Below are 19,081 nucleotides of genomic sequence, written 5' to 3' on the forward strand. Positions count from 1 at the left end.
TCTTTAAAAATGTCCTGTACCAAGTCAGGAATATGGCCATTGTAATATTATAGTTCGTTTCTGTGTGTGTTACATTTTATCCCACATTTACCATGTTTTATATCTGGGCGTCACTGGTGAGTCTTGTGTGGACGAGGCGCGTTTTTGACGTATTGAATTTTAAACCTGATGCCTTTTGTTAGCTATTATTCATGTGTTTCTTTGTCTAATATGTTCCCCTATTTATTTGTATTGTAGTCCTGTAATATTATGTTGTCATTTTAATGTTATATTTAACATTGCCATTAAAGTGCGAGGTTTGGCATGCCACAAAACCAGGTTCAACCCACCATTTTTTTTCTTTAAAAATGTCCTGTACCAAGTCAGGAATATGGCCATTGTTATATTATAGTTCGTTTCTGTGTGTGTTACATTTTAACGTTGTGTTTCTGTTGTGTCATTTATTTTCTCTTATATTTGAGTGTGAATTCACATTATTATAAGACTTGTCACGATACTTTTCTATCCCAAATTCATGTATTTGGTTTTGATGTTATATTTGTTATTCTCATCGGATTTTGTCTAATGCTAACTCAGTTTCTGTGTGTGTTACATTTTAATGGTTTGTCGTTGTTCTCCTCTTATATTTAATGTGTTTCCCTCAGTTTTAGTTTGTTACCCCGATTTTGTTTTTTGTCCATAGATTTATGAGTTTTGAACAGCAGTATACTACTGTTGCCTTTATTTACCATAAGTTATTGGTAAAAGCAAACAGAAGTTCGATAAAAAGAAAAACAATCTGGCCCCATGTTTGAACTTGATTGAGATCTTGACTTTTGGATGGATACTAAGACTGCATGACCGCTAGTATGTATGAATGGTTTGTTTGGTTTTTTTAAACTCTCAGTACAAAAAGTGTACCAAGGTTGTTTTGTAAGTAGATTTTGGTTAATCAGGAAAATCAGTGGTTACAAGTAACCAAAAATAAAGTGTCAATGGCATATCAAAACTATTATTAGGTTAATCTTTGTCAGACTTAAAGTAATCCAATATGCCTTGCATTTTATTCTAGAGGTGTTCTGTTAAATGTCATATTGCTCTATTGGGAATAGGTTGAATGTACTTAAGAAGAGGTATTAGCAGAAATGTGTAAAAATTGACAAATAGGCATGAAATTGACATATAATGTAGGTTTATCAAACCCACAAGTATCATTTTTTAAGTCATAAATAATTGTAATTTAATACTTTGCACCACAAAGTATGATAATGAATTAAAAGCAAGAAATCAGGACAACAGATTTCCTAGAACTATGAAAGCACTGAATCCTATAGTATTAGTGATCTAGTACGTCCATGATACTACAGATACTTGTGTTTTACTTGACAGGTTGACTGGACCTGGGAACAGTATATCTGTATATATGTTCCTGACTGTTTGGCGAGATCTGAATTTATCTTATGAAAGTTTCTGTTCTTTTTTGTTGAACTTTCAATTTTAGATAATTGGTATAGTAAGTGCGATATGTATGTTTCTAAAGCAAGTTTTTGCATATTTAATTGAAGATCTACCGTACAAATTGCTAATTGCTATTTTACAATTCAATATGGCAGAAGACACCTGATCTACCTGAAAATTTTTCTTTTTGTTTTTTGTATTGTTGAGTTGCTGTCAGTCATTGAAATTTCAATACACCTTATCTCTTTTGATTGGTCAAGGACAACTGAGAGAGCGAAGAAAAATTTCAATAAGAACATTTGTATACTGAAATCTTGGTGCAAAGTTTCTGAGCACTTCTGTATTTTACAGAATATTTAAACATTTAAAATGAGTAATAAGATTAAAAAAGATTATTAGGGCCCCGCCAAAGGCGGGTCCCCTATAGTGATCAGTCTGTCCGTCCGTCCGTAACACTTTGTGTCCGCTCTATATCTAGAGAACCATTATGATTTCATACTTTATACTTTACATGTTTATTAACCACCACCAGAGGGTGTGTCATGATGTATGTACAACTTCCTAGGTCAAAGGTCAAGGTAAAAAAACTTTGGTTTCAGTTGACAACCCTGTGTCCTGTGGTGAAGATTGTGTCCGCTCTATATCTTGAGAACCGTTATGATTTCAAAGTTTATACTTGACATGTATATGAACCAACACCAGAGGGTGTGTCATAATTTATGAACGACTGCCTAGGGCAAAGTTCAAGGTCAAAAACTTTGGTTTCAGTTGACAACCCCATGTCCTATGGTAAAGATTGTGTCCGCTCTATATCTTGAGAACCGTTATCATTTCAAAGTTTATACTTGACATGTATATAAACCAACACCAAAGGGTGTGTCATAATTTATGTGCAACTTCCTAGGTCAAAGGTCAAGGTCAAAAACTTTGGTTTTAGTTGACAACCCCATGTCCTATGGTAAAGATCGTGTCCGCTCTATATCTTGAGAACCGTTATCATTTCAAAGTTTATACTTGACATGTTTATAAACCAACACCAAAGGGTGTGTCATAATTTATTTACAACTTCCTAGGTCAAAGGTCAAGGTCAAAAACTTTGATTTCAGTTGACAAACCCATGTCCTATGGTAAAGATACAATTTTTTAATGCACATTATTCACAGCGGGGCCCACAGAGATGGCTCCCATCTCAATGATATCTAGTTTCATCTGGCATTGCCACCATTTTTTAAAGGTGGATCGTAAATTTAATTGAATATCATGACATTTTTTTTAAAAGACAGGATATTTGCTTTCTTTCTGTCTTCTATTTTGTTTGACTCTGGGGCATGAAGTCTGACAGGCAGTGTTTTGGCGTGGGAGCTTGTTTTCTTTCCATTCTAATACTGGTATTTATAAATTTATAAATTCTACATTTAGTTCAGTTGAGATGAGAAGTACTGTGTTTCTCTTTCACAAACATGACTGAATATTGAACAAAAACTCATGACACTTGAAGAATTGATGAACTTGTTTAGTCGAAGTAGGTGGGGCCTACACCTGGACCGTGTGAGATTTTCATGACAGTATCTCCGTGTTAATCAATTTATTGTTATTAAATCTCACAACACATTTATTAAAGCTATTTAGCTATGAAAATACATTGATTAACGAACTTTAAAGCACTTTAAAATTTATGAAAAAATTATCTGGCTTAGCAGGGGGAATATGCTTTTACACAATGATGACTTCCTTTTAATGGATTTTTTTAATAATAATACTAGCATAAATTTATTATGATAGCAATAAATTAAAAACAGTCAAAAATATATTAACTGAAGGGTTTTGCACTTCATGAGATTCAGCTCTCTATTGACCCGCCATTGAAATGGTTTTCAAATGACTCTGTTGGAAACTTTATAGATATATACAGAATCTTACTCATAATAGTGCCCTTGGTGAGACCGTATTGCTAGAGTTCTTGATATTGTTATGTTTCATCATCTTTCCAGTGGTTTTATGATAAAGACATACATGTAGATACTATATCAAATAGAGTTATTCCGTTAAGAAAAATTGCTGTGCTTTAAACAAGCAAACTAGATTTAACCAATTTAAAAACATAGACATTTTGATGTTGAAATACAAATAGATGGGCTTTTTTTATAAAACTTAATGTGTAACCATCAAATATTAAATCTTCAATTTTGTTTGCCACTTTAGAAATTTGTTAACTATGCAAGGTTTAAGATGTCATACAATTTATTTGAGATTTCACTTTTAGAATGCTGTAGCAAATTCTGACTATCCCAAACAAGCCTTCATCATATCACCTTGTTTCAGATCTGAAAACAATGAGTGAATAACAAAAAGATCTAAACCCCAAGATATTTTATGAAAAGATCCATCATTCTAATGATTGTGTCCAAAATACAGGAACTTCATGACACTTTATATCAAAAGAAGCCATAACACAAGAGCATACTTGTTTTAAAAACAGGTGTGCCTGAGTCCATTACCCAAAAGGTCATTGTGTCCAGAAAGATTTAATAATAAATCTTGTTTGATGAAATCAATCCGACTAAGATTGAAAACAAGCACTTTATACTGTATAAACAAGGTGAAATGAATAACTCTGGACATGCCTTTATCGTTGACCAGCACTGGGTAATTCTATCCCCTTTGTGAAGTGCCAATAGATAAAGCTACTAGCATCTGTCTTATGTTGCCATCCATTCATGTGTTGTTGTCATGATTTTATAAAGTTTAAGGTGGAAAAAGATTACTATAGGATTTTGAAACCTCTGTTTATTTCTGTTGATATCCCCTTGTTTTGTTGATCGGAACAGTTAATCAAGTTTTAAGGGTGTAAAAAGATCAACTACTGACTAAGCTATGTTTTTACTGAGCTGACATTGACCTTGGGAGCCTGCTTTAATTTGTTTTAAAAGACTACTATCAGTTCAAGTAAAAGAGGTGCGAAAGATAGCAGGGGGACTTTCAACCTCATAGATCAAAAATAAGCTATAACACCATGGCTACAAAAGAAAAAGACAAACAGATAAACAATAGTACACATAGCACAGCATAGAAAAATGTGTAGACCTCTTACTGTTTGTGATTGATTTTATTCAGACATACTGGTACTCAACTTAATGTAATTTCATAATACTGAAGAAAAAAAAGTGTTGATTGATTTAAAAGTACAAAAGTGCACAAGTTTTTGGTATTGATATACATAAAATACTGATTGTAATGTTAGAAATCAAAGATTAGATATGTAGGTGAACTAATTTTTTGGAAACATGTGGATTTCATCAGTGTCATCATTAAAAATATATCTTTCTAAATTTCCAATCAGTTCTGATTTTAATTTAAAAATGATGAGCACAATCATTAGCTGAAAAGATAGCATTAATTGTAAGTTAAGGTAAAGTATGCCATACTTTATTTTAAATGGATCATGTTTGGTATTTTACACCGTCATTGTGTCTTGATACAGTAACACCATCTTTTTGATAAGTTGAACAAATTTTGACTGAAAAATTAAAAGAGGGAATTAATGAAAGAGCACTCAACAATCAAGACAATTGGCATAGTATGCAAATGGCTTGGAAACAGAAAGAATTGGAAGAAATTATGAAGGCCCATTGCCTTTAAGTTGTCTAAGATTATTAATGTTAATTGTTTTTGGGGGATTGTTATCTCATAAGTAATCATCAAGGGTATTTGTTTACAACCTTCACTACAGAAGAGGGTTTTGGACTGTCAGCCCTGACTTGTACCTTTTTGAAAATTTAGATAATTCATAGGTAATCATACCACATCTCATCATTTATACCTTTTGCTTTGGCATGGTAAAATTAGTTCCTTCTCTAAGGAATAGGATGAAAACAGTTTCATCTTTTAAAAGTTTGTCACAGTTGAAAAAGTAGACGGGTAATTGTAGGTAATGTTTAGACCAATAGAGTTTTAAAAATATTTTAATAAGACAAATTTGAATTCTGAACAGGTCCGCAGTAAAATTAATTTTGAATTTGGATTAGACTGTTGAGGTCTTTCTGGAATCTTCCAATGATTGTGAATGTATAATAGACATAACTTGCTGTTGATGGACAAAAATAAATGTGATACTGTGTATCATTGAACTTTGATTATGTTATTTTTACAGTAACAGCAAATACAATGTGATAAGCTGTAAGAACATGTACAATCAATTTTATGGTTTATTGTTCATCAAGGACAAATTTAAAATCCTTCATTGACAGAAATAAAAACTACAATCTGAAATGACTCTATTTATAAGTATTTAAAGAAACGATTCCATGTGGACTATATTTTGCTGTCATTTTATTATTTCTAGTGACATGTTTAACTATTCTTGTTTTAGTGTCTCCATTAAATCTCAGCACTATAAATGTTTAATAATCATCGTGATCTCAGATTGTGGTGTTGATAAAAATTGTCCTGTTAATTTACTTCTAAAATGGTTACAAAGTAAAACATTGGTTGACACTGTTCTGGGACAGATGTTGTGTCCTAGCGCTTTGAATGAAATGTAATAGAGATTGATTAGATTATTGAGGATAACTCTAGGGATTTTTTTAACCTTGTCATTTAAGTATTGGTTGTTAGGTACCCAGATTTATTGTTTACTATGTGTTCTTTTGGACATTGGTTTGAATATAAAGCCGGCTATTGTCCGTCAACTATTGCCGATTATGATTGACTGATTATTATGGTGATTTAATGGGTTTTCTGACCATACCAGTGTCAAGTTTCTAATTTTCAGATTAAAAAATTATTGGATACGATTTTTGACAAGCAGATATTGTGTTTGTATTGGAACAAAGCTCTCGGAAAATGTGAACATGTCTGAAGTGACTTCATACTATTACAAATTAAACAATAAATGTCCTTTAAAATATATCACCATTTATACAACATTGATTGAGGAAAATATGAGCATGTCTAAAGTCATTAGATATTAACTCAAAATTAAAGATAAACACAGTTGAATTATTGAAGAGAGGATAATTATATTCAATGAATGACCTTATAAAAGTATAACCAGTACATTTTAGTATAAGGGTTGACCTTAAAACATATACAAAATATACAAATGACAAACCCCCCCCCCCCCATGTAACAAAAATATCTATTATATCTTGTTAATGACCATCTGTCGTTGCATCTATATCGCTGCATAATTGAATACCATACTATTCTTATTTCATGGCAAATTGTACAAATGTTGTGTTTCCTCAGGTCGAAAATTTTTTTGAAGTCCTTCATATTTTTTAAAGATAATATTAAATGACAAAGACACTAGGAAGAATAAATCAGCGCCCAGCATTATCTATAGACCATGTACCTGTACTTGTATTTTATACCTCTCCTGCTCAATCAATACATTTATATCACTGAAATAGCAGATGTAGATTTTATTTATGAAACAGAAAAATATGCCTCTGATTTATCAAGGTTTTGATTTGAGATAAATTCCAATAGTTTTGTCTTTTGGTCAAAGAGAAAATGTGTAAAACTTCAAAACGCTTTTACTTTGACTAACTAATTTACTTTTGAACATTAAATTTGAGATGATAAATGATTATTGTCAAGCAGAATGCAATCTGAAAATGACGCATTGGTATTCTGTAAATCGACAGTAACTTTTCCATGCATCACATCCAAAACACCCATCAAATGTAAAAACTCAACTCTGAATTGTTTTATAAAAGAAAGCAGTTAGTGCTTTTCATGGAACATTGCCTCTGCTTGTTAAAACTAAATTTTACATTAGTTTTTTGTCATCAATTATTGCAAGGCATTTGTTGGTGGGCCAAAACTGATTTTCTTTTTGTTATGCTCTCCTTTAATGTTTATTGAGGGATTAAAAATACATTTGTCATTTAACTTAATGTCCATGTCTGACATTACAAGTCTATTAATTTGATTAACTGAAAAACAATTTAGCAATATTGTCTTTGGCTATGAAAAAGGTTATCATTATTTTTTGAATTTTTCTGCTGAGGTAGTAAAAGTGACATACTACATGTACTAAAAATTTAAGACAGAATTCTCAAATAGCAGAGAGTCAACAGAAAAGATATAACACATCTTAAATAGCAGTGAAATAGGTTAGAGACAAAGTAAAAGTTATTATGCTTCAGGGTTCGTCTTCACTATTCCTCAAGCTGTGTGGTATTTTATAAGAACATATTTTACAGATCAGAACTGAAAATGAGTCTGAAAGGTTGAAATCTGAATAATTATTTCGTAGTCTCCAATCAGTATTTTCTTTCATCTTGTCAAAGAAAATTTACGACTTTGACATTTGATTTGTTTTTGACTGATGATGTTTGTAAGACCATAGTGGTTGATATTTTGACAGATAGTAACCAGAGTTGTGTACAAATTTTGAGCAGCAGGAAGTCTCTGCCCCAGTCAGCGATCTGTTTGAAGATAAAACGGGGACATAAAACAGATGGCAACATTTTAATATGCTTTTTACTGTATTTTTATTGAAATGATGCAGGCTAAACATTCCTGTTTTATTGCTAGATAATTTGAACATATTTCACTACTTCATGAAAAAATGAAAAAGTTAATTGTGCCATTGAAATTGTGTAAGATTAGGTGATAAATCATAAAATAATTGATGCTATGACAGGGAGGAGGGGGACTTTCAAAACCAACAGATAATGCTTGTGTATACTATTGGTGTGACGTTTTGAAATATCTTTGTTGCATTTAGATAATTCATTAACTGGAAAGCCGCAACTATTAAAAAAAAATGTTTTTTAACTTGCATAGACAAAAGAGCTAATCTAATTTATTATACTCGTATTTTGATTCAGTTTTTAATTCTATAAAAAGAGAGCTTTTTTATAAAGGCTGAAATTATAGTAAATGACATATGTTGTCCCAAGGCAATGAATAATCCCACCAGATTATGTAGGCTCACCAGGGTATGATGATTTGGAAATGGAGTTTTAAAAGAATCCCTTTGGGACGTCTACCCTTGCCTATTCAATGAATACTGTGGATAAGCTTGATGGAAGTGCCTTAAATGAGTTGTACAGACACATTCTATAAATTATTTATGCATTTTATAACTTATAATTACTGAATCTGCTAAGTTGCATAATTGTGTTTACAGCAATTTGATAATGTATTGTTAAAATCATGAATGAAGTGAAACTCATTCTTTTAATTGTAAGGATACTTGATTAGGTTGGGTGTAAAATTGAAATGAGGGGAAATGTGAGATAAAATGGCCATTAACTTAGTCTATCTAATCTGCTTTGATTGATTGCTATAGCATGTCATAACATTAACAGTTGGGATGTGCAAGATTTTATACAATGTTGTTAAAAAAAATCTCATAAATTCAACATGCTTTATAGAATTTGACATGCAGAAAATTGTTGTTGACGTGATATTAATTCAAATTAGAGTGGCAATGTTCTATGATCTAATAACTTTTACAGCACCTTTACTTGTAAAATATATTAGCTGTTTGGACTAGTACAATGGTCTCTTTCATTTAAAAATCAGAAGAGTTTACTATTTGTATAATTATGGTTTCCTTCCCTTTTCCTATTTGTTCCCTTTTTAGCCCATAAGTGACAGTTTTAAGCAATACATTACACATTCACCTGAAACTTTTCCGCTATTTATCAGTATTCCTATTAGCTGTCAGAATAGACTGTTGCCACCAAGGGAGATAATTATCACCTAGGTATATTACTTTTTTGTTGTCCATCATGGCTGTTTAGCCCTCAGATTGATTTGAGCTGATTTATGGCCATCAGATATCCCTTCCTCTATTGTGTGTGTTTTCTTTATAGTTCATTTAGATGTCCTTTCCACAATTTTTTATGTTAGTAAGGTGATCATTAGAGAAAAAGGTAGAAAAATCGTCCATGTAGGTAAACAACTTTGTTACAATGTTATACAAGTTTTTTTGCATCTTGAATGTCTTCAATGATCAGTTTTTACAAATCACCATAATTCAGTTTTTATACACCAGCTCCAATTTTTTGGTGGTTCACCTCTGTCTAGGTATTGTTTTTCTGTTCCTAATTTTCTATTTTCAAAATTTATTGATTTGTTTCAGCATGTATAAAAATAGGAAGACACATAATTTTTAAAGAAAAGTTTATTTGATTGAAGAAAAGAAAGTGCAATTATTGTTTTCAGACATAAAAAAATGCACTATCATGTAGTGTACAAAGTTTAGCTCATCTTACTAAAAGTACCAATCTCATTTTCCCTTTCATGGTGATATTGATAGGTTTTGTATGTGTCAGTAAGTAAAAAATGCTTTCAAAATCAGGAAATGTTAGGAAAAAGGTAAGAACACCCCTGAACAAATAGCTATGTAGTAATAACTTAAAACCTCATCTTGGTATGAAAAGCCGTCAATAAATAATGGCAGGCTTGCATGACAAGCAAACTTGTTAGATAGCCATTTTTAGATAAAATTGTACATAATATACATGTCAGCGATACTATAACCTGCTATTATAATAGAACTGTTACAAGATTTCACAGAAGATTAACTCCTTCGGAAGACATTTGACCTCTGATTGTTGGATACGTAAATTATACCTTTTGTGGTCTTTTTTCGATTGAAAAAAAATCTAGATATCATTTGCGACAAAAAAGACTTTTGAAGATCATAAATCTGAAACTGATTACAGAGATACAGATGGACTTTAACATTTATCATGTACATGAAAATTTCTGAAGGAGTTTGTAGCATGATTTATATGTTTTAAGTCTGATGCTGCATTGAAATAGATATTATCCTACAAATTATAGGGTTGTTTTTTTTTTACTTGCCTTCCATTATGATTGTTATATAACTAATAAAGGATTGGCAATGCAGTTAAAAAGAGAGGTAAAGTTACCCAGATTTATTATTAGCTGAAAGAAGTCTGCATATGGTATTTCATTGTTTTCCGTCGATCTGTGCACATTTTATTTATATTTAACAAACTCTACAATTTTTCAATTTTATTTTATCATAAAGTATTCAATCAGGAATTTTCTTGTTGCATGAGTTGATACAGTGTAACAGTTTAATAGGTTGCTACAAAAATTAGGTTTATACTAGACTATATAGAGATAAATGAGAAAATTGAGTTGAATTCTCCTAATTGAAAAGCTATTCATTTTTAAAATGTCCATTTTAGAAACATTTCTAAGGGTTATCTACCCTGATCTGTTGTTAGGTGATCAAAGTAATCATGGTGCCTGACAGTACCATTGGATATTGTCTGTCAACACATTACTGAAATAAGTATAGATAATGGTCTTGCATTAAGATGGCGACATTGGTCACTTTAATTGAAAGGATTAAAGGGGGCCAGCTGTCATGACATCCACTGAACATGTGATTTAAAGAACAGTTTTGATTGATTGATTGTGTTCTCATTTGGGATATTTATTATTATAAGGAAATAATTGAACACTTTTGAAAGGATTTGATATATATCGGTCAATTCAAAAAAAGGATTTAACAAAAAATGCTTTATCTTTACAAGCAAATTAAGTTGATATACCGAAATATATATTGGTTATAGCATTGAAATGTAAGACACCTTTACATTAAACACTTGTTCCCTAATTACTTGTAAAATATCTCGTTATCTTGGATTGTGCTAATTCTTGCTTCAGCTGATAGGCTGAACAACAAGTGTTGTATGGTCAATTAGAAAGTAAAAACTGTAGGGGGCTGTCAATCAGCTGACAGTTTACAAGTTCTAGAATCTCTTCTAGTAACCAAATCAATAATGAAGAATGGCAAACAGTTGTCTTAAGCATTGGTTAAAGTGATAAATTACTGGACAAGCCAAACAACTCACTTACACAGGCAAATTTCACTCACATCAATTTCATGTGAATATAAATGCATGTGAATCTCATGTGAAATCAAATTTCACCTTGAAATTCACATGAATTTCACCTCAAACGAGCTTATACGTGAAACTCATGTGAAATCAGTTTATGTGAAACTCACGTGAATCTCATGTGAAACTCATGTGAATTTCACCTGAAAATCACATAATTTTTTTTTCATGTGAAATTCACATTAATTTTTTAAATAGAATATTTCAAATAACATCTAAATTTTCAATTTTAATTAAAATCATGAAAAATTTCAATTTTTTTGTTGTAAATTTCACATGAAATTCATGTAAAAAATTTCACATCAGATTCATGTGAATCTCAATTTACATGAAATTCCCATGAAAATTTCACGTGAGTTTCATGTATTATCTCGATTGAGGTGAATCTCACGTGTAATTTTTCATGTGAATTTCATGTGAGATTCATGTGAAATTCATGTGAGCAAATTTTGCCTGTGTAATAGAACAGATTTATATAAAAAATTGATACAAAAATTTTTTGTAAAAAAATCAGCAAAGCAGTTTCTAGCAAACATTCTGTATGTATGTGCATGTCCCAAGTCAGAAGCCTGTGATTCAGTGTATGTCGTTTGTTGATGTGTTAAATATTTATTTTTCGTTTTTTTTTAACATAAATTTAAGGACATAAGTTTTCTCATTTGAATTGTTTTACATATGTCATTTCGTGTCCTTTTATAGCTGACTATGCGGAATGGACTTTGCTCATTGTTGAAGGCTGTACAGTGACTTATCAGTTGTTACAATTTCTGTTTCATTTGGTCAACTGTGCAGGGTTGTCTCATTGGCAAACATACCACATCTTCTTTTTTTATATGATTACTATTTCTCTTTTTTAAATCTTTAGTGAAAATGCGTTGCTGCAAGATTTAAAAAAACCTCTCCTATTTTGATTGATGGTAGTTTATATACCCTAGCTGTTAAAGATTACATTAGTTTATACATTCAACTTAATTGTTGATTGAAAATCTGCACATGCTTGGATCGATGTCAGATATCTGTTTAAAATTCAACTCTTTTTCTGTTTTTGTTTAAGAATTTAGATTTTTGTAGATGTAGTATATTTTCTTTTCAAAATTATCACTACCGTTGAGACCAAGTGAAAATGGATTTTTGACAGAATGCTGTTCTATACAGCAGGTGTATTGAACATTTGATTCCATTTTTTATCCAAGACAAATAAATATTGTTATTGTCTGGAAAGTATAAGCAGTCATATAATTGTACTTTAAACTATTTTCCATTCAGATTTATCAGTAGAATAAATAATTGATGGTAGAATTACATACTGCATTAAAAGCACCTGCAAGTTTATACATGATAATATGTGGAAATAAAACTTTTCAGATTATTTTCAAATTTGATTAAAATTTGTTGTAATATTTTCTCTTTACAGGGATTGATCAAAAAGCAACTGTAGAATTAAAGAGACCAAAGGCAGAGAATATAACATTGGGATCAGAAATACTTCTAAAATGTCAGATTACGGGAAACCCTGAGCCTACCTTTCTTTGGTACCATAACAAATTCAGGTAAAAAGGCAATTATTGTAAATTAAAATCAAATATTGCAAGCATTTATCATTACAATTTGGACCTGTCCAACTAGATTGAGAGATTAATTATTGCAATTTCAGGAAATGCTTTGATATACATCTATATAGGTCCCGATACAGAATGTGGGTTCTCAATGATAACTTCTGTCCATTATTGGCTTTGACATAAACCTAGGAATATAATTTCTTAATTTACAGCAGTTCAAAAAGTTTAACTGTACTATAGTACATAAAAATTCTCAAAACCTATGAAAAATCTTAACCCAGAATCTAAGCTTAATGAAAACAGGAAAATGAATGTCAACTTATGTGAATTTGAAGTATTTTCTGTCGGGATTACAGAAGAATGAACTTGATGCATGTGCCCTCAAGATATCAGGATGCTGGAAGATGTAATCAGATTAAATTGCAATTAATTTTATGACATGATTGCATTTTCATTTATTGATCTATTTGAAAGGGCACATGTATTTTACAATTATCAGTTTGAAAATCAAGAATCATGTTACCATTACGAAAAAAAACATAATTTTGTATTTTGAAATTATTTTTGTCATTAGTTCAGTATTAAGTCACGCTAAAGAAAAACTTTTAAATTAACTTGATTTCTACAATTATTCATGTAAATAAAGTGTGTTCAGCCTGCATCTATATCACAACAGGAGGATTGGAAAAGACAGGTTCTGTACAGGAAAAACTACCACAGTACCCAGTGATGTAAGATTATGTCTAAAATTCAATGTTACATCTTCAAAATAAGCCATTGTCCATGAATTAACTATATTAAAAATCTTATCTATTTAATTTTAACAACATTAGTTTAAACTTGTCTGTTAGCAAATTTCTTGTAGGTACAATAATTTTTTGTTGCTCTGTGACCCTATGCTAATAAGTCCCAAAATTTCAGTTTTGTTATTGTTTTTTTCCTTGAATATTTGAGTTTTTTTTTGTTTAAATTTTTTAGATGTGGTGCATTATCTGTTAAATTGTGGTGCTTTATTTGTAATTTATCATAGTTTGGTTGCATAATTCTTTTTTAAAGCATCTGTTTTCAAAAGTTTGATAAAATAACTTTAATACCTTGAATTCTTTTGCAATTAAAATATGAGGTGCAAAAACTGAAGTGATATCAGAGTAACTTAAATTGCACCTAGTTATAGTTATAATTTATGATGGTGTTTCTGTCTGCTGGCTTTATCCCCTGTAGATCATGGATGGCTCAACAAGGTGTCAGTATAACTAATAAAATACTCATAAAATCTACTGAGGCTTTCAAAATTTAAAACATTTTATGCATTTGGGCTAATTTTTTGATATCCTATTTACTTTGGCTTTAACTACAGGTAAAAGCTTAGGTATTTTGTCTGGTGTCAGGTTACTGCCATGTTGATCGATGCTATAAAAACACAGTTATATGGACATTTAATGTGTTTTCTGCAATAAAATTTGTCTTTATGAGCAGAAAAAGATGAATTTATATCAAATTTGCATGAAATTGTGTGATAATTTTATAAATCCCTATTTAAAATCAATGATTGGATCATTGATGTTTTAAAGATTTTAGCAGTGTTTACTGAGAAAACTTATAAAAAAGATGGACTATAAAGATAGAGAGAAAAATTGAAAATCATATACATGATAAGCTTCTAATAGATAAACTATTTGTATCTAATCCCAAACTCATTTTATTTTAATGGAGGAATTATATCAAAGAGTTTCCATATTTCTATCAATTTCTGAGGATAAATTAAAATGATTCGAAAAATATTGTTTACATTGAAGTTGCAGCAGTCAAAAAAAGGTAAAAAAAATGGCATACTGTAAAACATGGTATGGTACGATGGTATGGTATGTGGTATGGTATGATGGTATGGTACGAATACCATCATACCATGGTATACATGAATGGTACCATGGTATGGTATGATGGTATGGTACAAATTACTATACCATGGTACAAATTATTATGCTATGGTATGAAGCATGGTATGGTTTTTCAAAAGAGGAAATTTTGAAAAGTTAATAAACCTATTCTTAAACAGGATTTTATTAAATATCTGTTTTCTTTCTTTCTTTTTTGACCTTTTCCAAAACAAACTTTTTTTTTCAATGAGAAACAGGAACAAGAATTTTGGTTGAAAAACAATGTAAACAAAATATTCATTGGTTCAATTTTAAAATCTATGATCATTTCAAAAAACATTATCAATGCTAATGAGCATATATATGTATATGCTTGGGTGGGTTTGGATGACTTTTAAATAAAACAGGGATTTAGCTGGTTGAGGAGTGGCCACTCCTGTTAACTTTGGGATAAACTATAGATAGGAGACAGTAATGAACTACATTGGTTAGAGGTATAGGGCGAGGGTTGAGATCTCACAAAACATGCTTAACACTGCCACATTTGTTGCACCTGTAACAAGTCTGGAACCTGTTCTCTAGTCTTGTTTTTTAAAAATTTTGGTTCATTTATATGTTTTGGAGTGTATTGTCACGTTTATTTTATATGAACTAGTACACATTTTTGTTCAGAAAACGTCCATATAACTTCTAACCCCACCCCCTTTTTGAAGTTAAATTATTGCTCCCTTAGGAGCCAGCTTCAGCTTGCCTCCTGGTGCAAGATTTTTTCACTGTGTAAGCGACTTTTTTTGTTTACCTTGGACTGTTTTCTACTCTCTGGTCGGGTTGTTGTTTCTTTGACACATTCCTCATTTCCATTCTAAATTTTATGAAGGATTTACTATACTCAAAGGCAGTTACATATATGCTGTTTATGTCACTCCTTTGAGCAAGCACCGTAAAGAAAGAAATGGATAGCAAATTTAATGTGATTAGCGTGAATCTTAAAATTCTTGTAAACTACAGGTACATGTAAGATCAGTTCTCAGGGACAAATTATGTCCAAAAACACTTTAAGTGTCTAGTAACAAATTACAGGAATCCCATTTTCATATAAACAGTAAACAACATTTCAAATTTTAACAGAACAGATGACAGCCAGTGAGTTGAAAACAGTTAACAGTTTAATTTTGTCTCAAATAACAGTTAAAAACACAAAAGCAAAAACCGGTTAACACAAAAAGGTATTGCCCCGCCCCCCCCCCCCCACCCTCCATGCCAAGAAATTGCCACCGTTGAAATTCTGCAAACACCCCATAGAGCAAATTACATGGATGATTAATATTGACCATTTGGTATATGGCTGTGTTCTAAGCGACACGTACATGAAGGTCATAAATTAATTTCTTCAATGAAATCAAATCTTTAGCTACTAATGACTGCCGTAGGGGGTCGACCGGAATTTTTAGCGAGGATTTCTTGGCATGGAGTAACAGATAGAAAACTCAGGGTTAGAATTCATAGAACAGAAAAGGGGCAGTGGCAAATATTTCATGTATATTTTGAACACGGAGAGAATTTACCTGCACCTTTTGCCAAAAAAAAAAATTTCTTTTTCTTATTTGTGCCTTCCGACTTTATGTTTTGAATTGTAGTTTCACTTTCCATATTCGGTATTTATTCAAATGTAAGCTCCACATGGTATAAATCACGTGATGCAGGAATATAATATCTTGGAGTTAGACTATTTCTTTCCTTTCGGGTGGAGACTCCAAGCAAACAACATGCATCTGTATAACGGCACTGTAGATTTTCGTATTAAATAAAGGCTTTTCGTATTAAATAAAGAAAGTTGCCGGTCCGGTACATGAATAGATTGGTTAGAAAGCAAGGTTTTAATTTTAATTAGATTCGAAAGCTTAATTCGAGGGTTGAAAATAGAGAGCACAAATAAAAAGGGGGGGGGGGGGTCCACAGGGAATATTTGTATCTTATGAACTCTATATTTGAAAGGGTTATTTTTTTATGTAATTAAAAAAGAGAAAAACAAATATAGGACAAATTGTGATTGGTCTTTCTTCCTTTCTCCCATGCCAAGAAATTGCCTCCGTTGAAATTCTGCAAACACCCCATAGAGCAAATTACATGGATGATTAATATTGACCATTTGGTATATGGCTGTGTTCTAAGCGACACGTACATGAAGGTCATAAATTAATTTCTTCAATGAAATCAAATCTTTAGCTACTAATGACTGCCGTAGGGGGTCGACCGGAATTTTTAGCCAGGATTTCTTGGCATGTTATAGGTCATTATGTTGATCATTTTCTTATACTTATAGTTCAAAATCAGTCTACATATATAAAGGATACTACATCGTTCATTAATATCATTGAGAAATTAGAACCTATGGCAAAGTTGACCATTGACAGAAGGTTATGCAATAAAACTTTAACTACATTATCTAGATTATCATCAAAAGATATGCAGTACTTCCCAAAATTTCAAAGAATAATTGACAGCCATTTATAATGTGTCAGAACAGGAAATTATATCTATCTTATCTTGTTATCTGAGATGTTTAAATTGAGTTTTCTCTTGTTTTCTGTTCACAGCTTTATACATGTAAGTGATAGTCTATCTGGTTTGTCTACATCTATTTCATAAAATATTATTTTAATAAATAAAACATATATATAATGTCAACAAATTAAAACAAAATCATAGTTCATATTACCTAAATTAATTTTTCAAAATTTCCTACTTCAAAAAACCATACCATGCTTCATTCTATCAAGTTATACCATGGTATAATAATTTGTACCATGGTATAGGAATTCGTACCATGGTATAGGAATTTGTACCATACCATCATACCATACCATGGTATGATGGTATTCGTACCATACCATCATACCATAACACATACCATACCATCATACCATACCATGTTTTACAGTATGCCAAAAAAAATGTCACACAAGGCTTATTTCACAAAAAAAAGTGTGTGCAATTTGACTTTACTCTATTAAATAATATACGTTTGTATCTCTTCATACTCATTTTCAACTTTTCCATGTCATAATATCCTACTCCTACACCTATTTGGAGTAATTAAAGGAATGATGTAATCACCTTTCCTAACTGCCCAATGTTATATTGAGTAATTACAGGAATGATGTAATCACCTTTCCTAACTGCCCAATGTTATATTGAGTAATTAAAGGAATGATGTAATCACCTTTCCTAACTGCCCAGTGTTATATTCAAACAGAATAAATTTAGTAAAAATGGTTTAATTCACTATGTTGGCTAATGTATCTCACCAGCTGTTTATTGTCAGATTTTATGAAGGTCAGTTGTAGAGTGTATGACCACACATACTTAGGCCCATGATACATTATATCTATCAAGAAGATAGAGATTTACATGTTTAAGTAGATTATTTATGTTATAGTTATCATGGCAGAGAAGTGGATATAATCTGTGGCTATAGTCAGCCTATGATGTTTTGGTGATAAATCTCCATCCCTATTAATTTCTTTGCTCAAGAAAGATACATTCTAGATGTTAGGATAAACCTTTCATTGCATATTTTAAAACATTAAATTTTGTTTTTCAGTTATATATCTTGGTCAGAGGCCATGTTCTGCTTTTTTTACCCCCCCCCCCCCCCCCCCCCCAAAAAAAAAAAAAAAAAAAATTAAAAATATAGACAAAACTATTTGCAACAATAAATTTGAACAATAGATTTGAAAATTTTCTTTTCCTGAGGAAACTGTCAGGCATTCTTGATAAGAATACCAGTAACTGGTACAAATAGAGTATTTTGTGCCCCTGTGCCTCATGTGCCAATCATCCATTAGGGCAAATTGATATCTTTTCATTTATTTCTGTGGAAGAGGCAACACGAAGTTGACCCCAAACAGTGTCAAGTGTCTGTATATCTATAAACTGTGATAATGTAGAGCAGTTTTAGAGAGCAGCTCAAACAAAATACTTTTATGAACTGGCAAACTTCACATGAAAAGCCACAAGTACTTTTTACAATATTTATTTTAGTCACATTTCTGACAAACCTTTTTGTCTTTATCAATGAGTTGTGGAAAGAAAATTTTTGGCAAGTACAGAAATAATCTAGACTTTGGAATTTCTGTAGGGAAAATGTGTATCTCAAGGCACTGGCCTAGGTCAGTTACAACCACATCCAATCTTTGGTCAATCTGAAGATTGTTTTTAATTAAAATAGCATTCTCTGGCATTGGTCATTTCAAGTTGTTTTTAACAAGTAACCTCATCATGACCTTGGTCAATTTAATTAAAAACA

The 19,081-nt window shown here is 31.4% G+C and overlaps 1 protein-coding gene across 1 annotated transcript in view; it reads left to right on the top strand.

Annotated features, from left to right (window-relative positions):
* LOC143067291 (inactive tyrosine-protein kinase 7-like) overlaps positions 1-19,081 on the top strand; it is a 99,349-nt gene that overhangs the window by 22,171 nt on the left and 58,097 nt on the right. Inside the window, exon 3 of the mRNA XM_076240428.1 lies at positions 12,751-12,886. Within this exon, the coding sequence (XP_076096543.1) occupies positions 12,751-12,886 (136 nt within the window). The remainder of the gene's footprint in view (positions 1-12,750; positions 12,887-19,081) is intronic.

The sequence above is a fragment of the Mytilus galloprovincialis genome, chromosome 3, assembly GCF_965363235.1.
Source record: "Mytilus galloprovincialis chromosome 3, xbMytGall1.hap1.1, whole genome shotgun sequence".
Classification (NCBI taxonomy): domain Eukaryota; kingdom Metazoa; phylum Mollusca; class Bivalvia; order Mytilida; family Mytilidae; genus Mytilus; species Mytilus galloprovincialis.